The following is a 10,007-nucleotide window of genomic DNA, read 5'->3' as shown; positions in this document are numbered from 1 at the left end:
TTGTTGTAAGATAACCAGGTTAACAAGACACTCAAACTGAAGTGACCATTTTGCAACTTTACTTTTGTGTAAATATAGCTTAGCATACATGTACAGAGGTTCTTCAAGTCAAATTCCTGCTGTTTACCAGAACCTGAGATCCAAGCTGAAACAGGTCGAGGATAGATTAAATGGGAGGTAATGCCTCATATTGGACGCTGACGTAGGGTGGTAACATTATCAAACTGTTGCTGAAAAAGTTGCCAGCGTTTCGAACCCAAAATCCACATAATATAAAGACCAAAACACACACGCTGAAGAGACACAGCATGATCAGCTTCCGGATGGTGGCCCTCAAGATAGCAGCACACCTGCTTCCACTATCAGGAGAGAGATAAGAGACACAAAACAATTACATACAAGAACTAAACATCTGAGAAACGTTGGATGCAGAACATACATATTGATTATATTTGCAAACAAACGTACCGTTTGGGTTGGAGGTTAGTTGCAAGAATGGAAGATTCCAGCTGCTCCTTCTCACCAGACTCCATCTGCAGGTACAATGCAACACAAGACTCATTTCTTCTGCTTCATTCACACAACACTTTCTGAAAAACACAGCTTGAATGCGGCGCACTCTTGTGGCTACTCCCGGTAAGACAGAAAATGAAGTCACAGTTGATGAACCAAACTCTGTAAATTATATGAAGTATTTTGAGTCTGGAGAATGTAATAAATCATTATTATTCATCAAATATTGGTTGCATAGTTATTCACCAAGACTCGTTTTAGTAAATTCATCACAAAACTTTGAGCGTTTTACATTGTTGTCCAGATCAGACGCCTCAGAGATGGAATCCATGGTCTCATTTGTGCAGAAATTCATTCCAGCAGATGAGAAGAGCTGGTGGATTTCCTCTGCTATGGACAGGTGAGGATTGGGCTGTCTCCCCTCCTCTCTCATCGCCTCAGTCACAGCAGCACTGACAACAAACAACAGCACAACCTCAGAATGAGGAACCTGCCCTGTAAGAAACCTGTGAATGTTAAGGATCTGGAAGGCGGGGTTACAATGAAGCCTCGTCTCGTCTCTCCTCCAGCTGGTAGATCAGCTCCTGCTTCGTCAGCCTGAGGTCCTGCAGCACAGAAACGGCCAACAACAGGACTGTGAGCACGCGACAATTTACGCTCAGCTTTTCTCAGATTGCGAACACCCTATTATGGTTGTGAACATAATTGCCTTTATGACTTCTGAATATTCCTCCACGGTTTCCTCCAGGTGCTTTAACTGCGAGTTTTTCTGTCCAACAAACACGTAGTTAAAAATCCATATGAGGTGATGAATGACAGAGAACTGCAAACATTAATATGCATGATTTCTATTCCAATGAACATCCTGACTGGTTTCTGCGCTCCTACCTGATGAATCAGCTCATCCCTTCGCTGCAGCTCTAGTTGAACCTCCTCCACTCCAATCTGACAGAACACACCACGTGACAAAGAGTTGAAGCGCTTTTGTCCGTTTAATAAAATTTGTGAACCTTATTAAATATTTGTAAAAGTAAATGTATGTCTTTGTTGTGATGCAATCCAATAAAGACAGATTGAAGTTGGTGGTTGCAACAAGATAAAATGTAACTTGCATTCAAGGGAGAGAGTAATACATTTCCAAATCACTGTGGCTTAGATTGAAGGTATTTCATTACCTATAACACACACGTTACACATTTCCAACAAAAATCAATTGGCAAAAAAAGTCCTGTTTGAGAAGACTTTGGAAGAAATCAAAACCAAAACCCTGATTTCAACTTACATATATAAAGAGAAACTATTTATTGAGTTACCTCAAGATTTTCAAATTCAGTCCTGAGCTTGTTTAAAGCGATCTTGTCTTGCTCTTGTTCTTGTTTAAGGATCTTCATCTGAAAAGGATAGAAGCATCTTAAAATGAAAAACTTCAGTTTGCAGAACCTTGAAAGTCAACCTATACATTTTAAGTCATTTTTTAAATAGAAATAATGCCCAATTTTACTTAAAGAAATGCATTATTAAGCACTGCTGATTAATCTAAACAGCAAAATAATATAGCTACCTTGATGATTAGCTCCTTATTTTCTTCCTGGACCTTTAATGTTTCCTGCTCCTGCAAAGCAACATCATCTATCAGATAAAACCGATGATGACTAGAGGCGGCTGAAAAAAGCAACCTGTCTATACATTTAATCCATATTTACATTTATGCAGGGAGGGGAAATAAATCTGATGTTAACGCACCAAATCCTGGATCTTCTTTTCACAGATTTTATTTTCATCCAGGCCATCGGGCAACAGAGGCCCACTAGGTTCAACTTCAACCTGTTGAAGCTCACTGAAGATCCTCTCCAGGCTGCAGACACACAGGAACAAAAGAGGAAAATAAGGTTCTTCACCATGGCGACTAAGGAAGTCATTAGGTCAGCATTTGTGGTGGTTAAACTCTAAAAGATGGAGCAGTGGAAGTCAAAGAAGACAGACTGCATGATGCACCCACTCTTTCACTTGTTTCCTGAGGCTGGCATTCTCTGAGCGCAGCACTGCCATGTCGTCATCGGCAACATCCAGCCAGTGCCTCATCTCAGTGTTCAGTTCCCTCAGCTGACTCTGGCTGTAATCCAGCTCAGCGATTTTCTCCAGCATGTCCATTCGGGAGCTTTACAAAACAAAATGTTATAGGTTGATTGATCATTTAATTAAACCTGTGTGTGTGTTTGTGTGTGCATAGAGGTTTTTGTTTATTGAGCGCTACACACATATTTTCCTCTGTAATGTCCATCGGGCTGGCCAAGTACTCCCCTGTGCTGTAAAAATACACCAATAAAGTGATGACAGAGAAATTCTCACAGCATCAGTTTTAATATATCTACATTTTACAAGAAGCAAAAAAAAGAAAAAGAAAAAGAAATGCCAACACTGACAAATTGGAAATAAAGTTAAATCAACAACTGGAAAGTCTTTTATTCTAGAAAAAATAGTCAGTATAAAGTACTACAACTTTATAATGGATAAATGTTTAGAGTCTCACTTTGAGGGAATCTGCATCCAGTAAATCTAAGATTTGTATTGTCATATGAACAGGCCTTTATTTATAAGGATGTACCATCCACACATTTTTTACTCCCCAACTTTCTCCTGACTAATTAGCTGGAGTTTTCAACACTTCAGATTAGCTCAAGGACAATACAAAAAGAGCTTCATGGAATGCCTCCTAGCTTTACATCACAAAATGTAATTCAATCAGTACACAAAGGTGTTGAAGCAGTGGACTCTAGAACAACAGAGATGTTCTGTGGAGTGATAAATCCTCCTCTGGGAATTTGCTTTGGGTGTGGGCTTGGCCAGGAGAACGGCTTTTAACTGAGAGTAATGCGAGAAATGAAAACTTAGTCATAGAGACGATAAGGGTGTGGGGCTGTTTTTCAGGAATTGGCTCCTTTGTTTCTGTGAAAGGAAATTTTAAAGCTTCCAGCTTAGCAAAAATATTCATTCTCATAACTTTGTGGGAACAGTGTGTGGATCCCCCCTGTCATGTTTGAACATGATGGTTACAAATGGCAAAAATTACTTTCCACCAAAGGATTATCTGAGATTCCTTAGATATAAAGGCTCGGTCATCTGGGACGGTCTCAGAGCTGCTGCTTCTTCACATCAAGAGGAACCAATTGAGGGAGCACAGGTTTAACAAATGAACCTCTCTCTTCATATCATTATTATGGCAAATAAACATAATTTAGGCATTTCTAGCCGACCTAAAACAAGATAAGTTTGGTCTCATTTGAGTTCACATTGAGAAAAAAGGTGAACGTTTCTCTGGTTTCAACTATTCGTATAAACAGACAAGAAAAATGTCTTTATCAACTGATTAGATAGTAGGAGTTTAGGAAACCACCTGTGGATGTTTGTTAAAAACTTAAATGAGAAAGAAAACTGTGATTTATAATGTTAATGAACATTATTGGGTATTTCAAAACACCTTTTTTTCTAAATTAAAAAACCAAACACTTATAACCTTTGTAACATAGGGTTTAATTAACAATAAACTAAATTCCGCATTTATTACAATATCGTAGATAAGCTGTTGCATTTAAGCTAATTTTAAAAACGTTAACTACGGGTAATCCAACTAACGGATGTTAAAATAGTCAAACAATAAGCTAAAATGCAAAGGATTTCGTTCAGTTTTGAGATAAATATTTCAACATCCTTCATCTAAACTCCGTGGCAAAACTAAAGAAAAGGGAACAGATGCTTTATGCAGTTCACAGCCATTCTTCACAGGTCGGTAATGGAGTCGGAAACGTTAGCGGCAGTTGAGACAGTGGCCTGAAGCCGACAAACGGTTCCGTTAGCTTGAGATGCGCAAATTTTAAATTGGTTGTGAATTCACGTCTGTACCCGACTCTAGTTCACAATGTCCCACCAATTTAACACATAAATAAATAAGAATTGGAAAAAAAAAATCTTACCAACAAGAACCTAGAAGCAACAGGTGTGGCAGTTGTCAGGAACTTTTCCAATGGCGGCCGTTGAAAGTCGGACGTCTTCCGTTCTGCACACCGATACTCAATAAACTCAATTTAGATCTAATTTTTACTACAGTAAAGTGTACAGGGACCCTGCAGGAATATGCATTTTTTATTTTTAGCTACTTTGTGCTGGATTTTTTTTTGATTTTGTGTCTTTCATTTTTGTTTTATTCCCTCAATTTCCTAAAGGTTTTCTAAAGATTCCCTGAAAGTTACACCGTAAAAGGTGAAGACATTTAGGCAAGTTTTAGAGAAAATTGATTAAACTAGCCTTCTGCAATCAAGTAAGATCATTCCTGAAAGGTTCTCTGAAGGGTAGAAAAATAGTAACCTTTAAAGGATGTTCCCTAAGCATTATTTGTCAGATAACTATGCTCTTCTTGTGTAAAACATTCCTTAAAGAAGATAAGACTGTTGTACCTGTAAGGAACATTCCCTGAAGGAACCTGCAGGGTTAGTGTTCAGGTTTAAGGATAGTCTCTCTCTTGTTGAATTACATTCACAAATGTTTAGTAGGAGTACGAGAAACAGGTATATCATTGATTTCCATAGTTTTAACCAAACATTTGAGAAACTTTGAAGCAGAAGCAGGGAAAAACATTTTCTGAACATTTTTAAAGTAAACATTACAACCCAACACGTTTGCAGATACAAAATAATAAAAACAGCAAAGCCCCTCAAGTCAGAGTTTGATGATGGACTTTTAAACAAAAAACCCCAACAGAAAAAACAGCAATCTTTTTCAAAACAATTACAATTAAGACAAATGAAACTGAACAGCTTTTGCAAGATTCACCAACACTTAAGAACCTGTCAAACCAAAGGCTTGTGATTTGTTGACTCACTTTAAGGCAAGGAGAGTTTGAATCACAACATACAGGCGAGGAAATGAAAATAAAGCTGGCATCAAGTGCAGTAAGACATGTTAGCACGGTCCAAGGGCAATTCTACATACTGGACCAAAACAGGGCACCATAGGGGATAACATGCTGAAATTATCAGCCTCAACAATACTTTTAAAAAATCAACCATAAAGAGACTGATTCAAATATTAAGTTAGGAACCGTCGCCTTACAAAGGAAGGATGTTATAAAGATCAGTTTGCTGTTGCAGAAGGGAATGATACAATGACACAACGTTGTTCAAGTCCCAGACTGCCAGAAACATTAACAATTTAGAAACTATGAAACAAACTGTTGACACACCACTGTAATAAAATCATTTTAAATACTGGATTTGTTAGATGACTTTGTGTGACATCAATCTGTAAACAAAAAAATGACACCATGTCAGAGAATTTTTGAATAAATGTGAAAGTCAGAGATGCACCACTAGTATTTCTGATCAAACTTTGACCTACCGATAACAATTTTAGCCAATTCTGACTTCTCTTTAAGAGCTATAATGAAAATGTTTCTTATACCATTTTTTACAGTGACTGGTCATTGATTTTCTTTTATTTTAACATCAGACTTAATGTCTGATTGTGTGAGGAGTTCTTGTAAAAACAAGGTTTTTACTATTATTTTAAGGATCAGCTACACAAAACTCCATCGTTTTAATCTCTATGGTTTTGGCACAATATATATGACATGAATTAGATTGTGTACATATTATTTTACACAAATAATTGAACAGAAACCAAGTCAGGGCAAAGAGAGACAAATATTAAATAACCCACAAAAAGGCTCCATTTTCTTTGTGGTTGCTAGCACAGAAAAAGAGTGTGGGCAAGTGTGAAGTGGGTTTTAATCATAATTTATATGTAAAATATCTCCTAATATCCTGTCTGAATGTTTTTGCCACCAAGAACTATGCTTAAATATGAAAGAGGGTACAAAAAGAGCAGAAAAACAATTACTAACATTTTAGAGGATCTTAAAACCAAGAAAAAGTGATTACAAAGTTGACATCTAAAACCATCTTTAGCATCATATAATAGCGATTAGCACAGTTGGTATTAATGACTCCCTAGAGAATGCAAAACCTTATCTTAACTAAGATTTCCAAAAGGCAGACATTTCTAAATCCAGCAGGTTCCCTAACAGAGGCTGAAAAAAGCCACTGTTTGTAAAAGCTAAAAAAACAAAACAAAATGCACAATTGCTCAGCCTTCTTGTTATGAGGTGAAGGAATTGCTTTCTCTCTTAAGTAAACACCACCAAAGTTTTAACACATATCACAGAAAATAGTTTCCTTCAAATTAACTTCTCACGTGTTGTTGTTTCCCTCTGCTTTTACATTAAACACCGTGATGTTATTAAAAATACCTTCTCCAGACTGAAGAGTAAACGGTTTAGTGCAGCTCGTGTTTACACATCACAAAAACGCTGAAAATTTTGAGTTTAAAATAATTTTTTAAGGCTGGCCAAGCTGAAAGTTCACCTGAATCTGATTGCGCATCTTCAATATAGATATTTTTGTTCAGCTTGAAACAGTGCCCGCTAAAGGCCTTTGATATATTCAGCAGCAGCTCAGAAGTGGATGAAGAATATCCTGGAGTTTAATCAGGAAAAGTGCAAAACAAATCTGAGTGAAACTGATTTAGGCAGCTTAGGTCTTTAGGAAAAAGTCCACTCAAAGTTAAACTACATCACCACATTTGTGAGTTGCAAATGCGTTCTAAGAAAGATTTAATATTCTACATTTACTTTTAATCATTGATACAGTCCATTCTTACTTCAGTGTTGTTTTAAATATATGTTCAGTGCTCAGTGTTGTATAGAATTGAATAAGTATCTGAGGTTAGCCTTAACCGGTGCAGATACCATTTTCAGGTCGATCCCTGATTTCCCTCCTCAGCACTATTAATAGGCTGATGAATAATTTCAAATGATAAGACCACCACCAAGAATCTAAGCAGCATCCCATCCAAAGACACCTCCTCTTAAACCGAGGTAATGTTCCGGCTGCTGCTCCTGTCAGCATAAACCATCACCACTAAAGACTCAGACTCTGTCCAGACTTCTGGATGTTACTGGCAGGGTTCCAGCGATCCTGTGACCTGGAAGTTTATCCCGTCTCCAACGAGCGGTGATGGGATAAGCGGGGAGAGCCAGCAGATGTACCAGCGGAGGCCCAGCATGTGCCGCAGGTTGTTAACGAGACCCAGGTTATAGGGGCGGCGAGAAGAGTACCATTCCCTGGTGGTCTGCCCTCGAAACAGCAAGAACAGGTGGAAGAAGAAGAAGGCGGAGACGAGCAGGAAACCTACAACGCAGGTGTCGGCGATGAAGGCAAAGGTGAAGGCCCACGCTGAAACTTGGCCTGAAAAACAAAGGAAGATATTAGCTTGTATAACTTCAAGTGAGGTAATTATAAGAATGTCTGAACCAAAATGTCTGCTTTTACAAATTGTTTCCCTCAGCTTTTAATTAATTAAAAAGAACTATAAATGTAACATTCTGAAGCGAATCCAACTTGGAGCTAATATTAAAAGCTACAAAGAATACAAACAAAAGCTAAAAAGGCAGCCAGTGTAGAAGACCTGAAACTAGCATGATCCAGGGTATGAGCAGCAGCAGGATGCTGTGCAGAGTCACGCCCTCCTTCAGAATGACGATGAAGACCTCAGCATTCATCACCATGGCGTAGAGGAGACCCAACCACATGAACAACAAGCAGCACAGGAAGTAGCGGTAGTTGCGGTAGCCGACACACTGGCCGAAGAAGACGCAGTGGTGATCCCGCCGCAGAACGCACACCTTGCAGTCGTAACAGTGGGAGCAGCGAGGAGGCGTGTGTGTCTCGCAGGTGTAACAGTACCTGCGAAACAAAATAAAACAAAATATTATTTAATGTTGATGATGTCTAAGACAGTTTTACTTTGCTACAGTATCACAGAAATATAGACTGAACTTTTAGCCTATAATAAAATTTTAGCTGATACTTTTCCATTGACAAATTATTAATAATTTTAAGACAGTAGTTGAGCATTTACTAACTTTAGCAGTACTAAAATAAACGTAATATCAACCAACAATATTTTTAATAAAATCAGGAGAATGATGTTATTGCACATGAAAGCTATAATGGAAAAAGCTCAATATTTTTGCTTACTTGTAAAAACTTAAAACAACCATTTTAGTTGGGATTCCTGCAGGACAGGAGCATAATACCACAAAAAATTCAGCCTCCACTTGTGGAAAGCTTACAAAGCCGTACCCCAAAAGAACTGACACTGTAACTGCAATTTGTTCTGTAAAGATTTTGTTCTGAACTACTATTCTTATTCACTTAATAATTATGCAGGACTTTGTATTGATTTGTCACATAAAATCCCACCAAAATACAATGAAGTAATGTGGAAAATATTTTAATACTTTTGTAAGGCTCTATATTACTGCATTGACATTTTTAAATTCTATATGTTTAGGAAATTTTAGCATGCCAACCAGACACTTCAACAACTACAGTGTGTTGAAAACAATAAAATAACTGCCATCTATTCTGCCAAAGTTATCTTCTCAAGGATGACAAGCTAAGCTGAGATCACTGTGTAAACAAAATATCTTTTACTTAAACTGGTATTGATGTGACCTTTTGGATAATGACACATGATCAAAATATAAAAGAACATTATCTTCATTAATTTGGTTGTTGCTTAATTTAGAACGATCCATGATGAAATTAACTTAATTTTGCGTCAGAGTTGAAACTGATGAGATAGTAAAAAGGCGTGTGTATTTATTTCCTGATGGGTTCCTAACATCTTCCTTACCTCCAGCCTTGGCCCAGTCCATTTCCTCCCAGAAACACCCCCTTGATGCTGGGGCTGACTTTCAAGAAGAGAAAAGCGTTCCAGCAGATGTTTCCCAGCATGAAGTACTGGCCCAGCAGGTGCAGCGCCTTCCACCAGGAGGACCACGTTGTCTTCTGTTGCTCCGCCTCCAGCGGAGCCTCCACCAGCACCAGGTAGCTCACCTCCCCGGTGATGGAGAACACCAGGAAGGTGTTGAGGAACACAGGGATCTGTTCGCAAAGCTTCCCGACCTTGTAGAACAACCTGCTGCCCAACCCTGTCATGTTTGAAGTAAAACTCAAACCGCGACGCGGTCAGCGTACTGAAGGAGCGATATCACAGACGCACAGTGGTTAGCTAGCGGCTAGTCAAATAATATTCTGTTCGCTTTGCTACGCGACTCTCAATTTATTATATTGAGTCACAAACATTCGGGAAACATTATTCTGGCCTAAAATACAAAATCACGTTAATCTTTGTTGAAAATAAATCAAATATTACTCTTTAGATGAGGAACTGCTCTGTTGAATTTATCTCAAATCACGTCCGAGATGTAGTGCTACATGATAATACAACCGGCGGGGGACAACACAGTGAAGTTCCGCGTGTTAAAATTGCCTCCGCCTTTTTCAAACTTCTATATCACATACAGAATATTTACCATTTTTCTGCACCTATTTTACATTAGCTTAAAACACAGATAATATCCAGATATTTAAACT

General features: G+C 38.2%; 2 protein-coding genes across 3 annotated transcripts; both read right to left on the bottom strand.

Moving 5' to 3' along the window:
• Positions 1 to 42: 42 nt before the first annotated feature.
• Positions 43 to 4,573, bottom strand: LOC122836949 (GRIP1-associated protein 1-like). 2 transcript variants are annotated; one of them, XM_044126954.1, is made up of 12 exons: positions 4,485 to 4,573; positions 2,772 to 2,819; positions 2,513 to 2,671; positions 2,257 to 2,368; positions 2,075 to 2,125; positions 1,827 to 1,904; positions 1,402 to 1,458; positions 1,223 to 1,282; positions 1,054 to 1,118; positions 806 to 965; positions 469 to 533; positions 43 to 359 (listed from the first exon to the last, which is right to left on the bottom strand). In XM_044126954.1, exons 2-12 carry the CDS (start codon positions 2,792 to 2,794, stop codon positions 167 to 169), a joined length of 1,023 nt encoding a protein of 340 aa, XP_043982889.1. In that variant the 5' UTR covers positions 2,795 to 2,819; positions 4,485 to 4,573; the 3' UTR covers positions 43 to 166. The 2 variants fall into 2 exon arrangements, with proteins under 2 accessions (XP_043982889.1, XP_043982890.1); XM_044126955.1 differs by lacking the exon at positions 2,772 to 2,819.
• A 567-nt stretch (positions 4,574 to 5,140) lies between these two features.
• On the bottom strand, positions 5,141 to 9,888 carry zdhhc24 (zinc finger DHHC-type containing 24). Its single transcript, XM_044126956.1, has 3 exons — positions 9,265 to 9,888; positions 8,032 to 8,309; positions 5,141 to 7,811 (listed from the first exon to the last, which is right to left on the bottom strand). Exons 1-3 carry the CDS (start codon positions 9,567 to 9,569, stop codon positions 7,519 to 7,521), a joined length of 876 nt encoding a protein of 291 aa, XP_043982891.1. The 5' UTR covers positions 9,570 to 9,888; the 3' UTR covers positions 5,141 to 7,518.
• Between the last annotated feature and the right edge of the window lie 119 nt (positions 9,889 to 10,007).

Source organism: Gambusia affinis, linkage group LG09 (genome assembly GCF_019740435.1).
Source record: "Gambusia affinis linkage group LG09, SWU_Gaff_1.0, whole genome shotgun sequence".
NCBI classification, from domain to species: Eukaryota; Metazoa; Chordata; class Actinopteri; order Cyprinodontiformes; family Poeciliidae; genus Gambusia; species Gambusia affinis.
The sequence above is the reverse complement of the archived record's forward strand: the minus strand, read 5'-3'. Positions and strand labels throughout refer to the sequence as shown.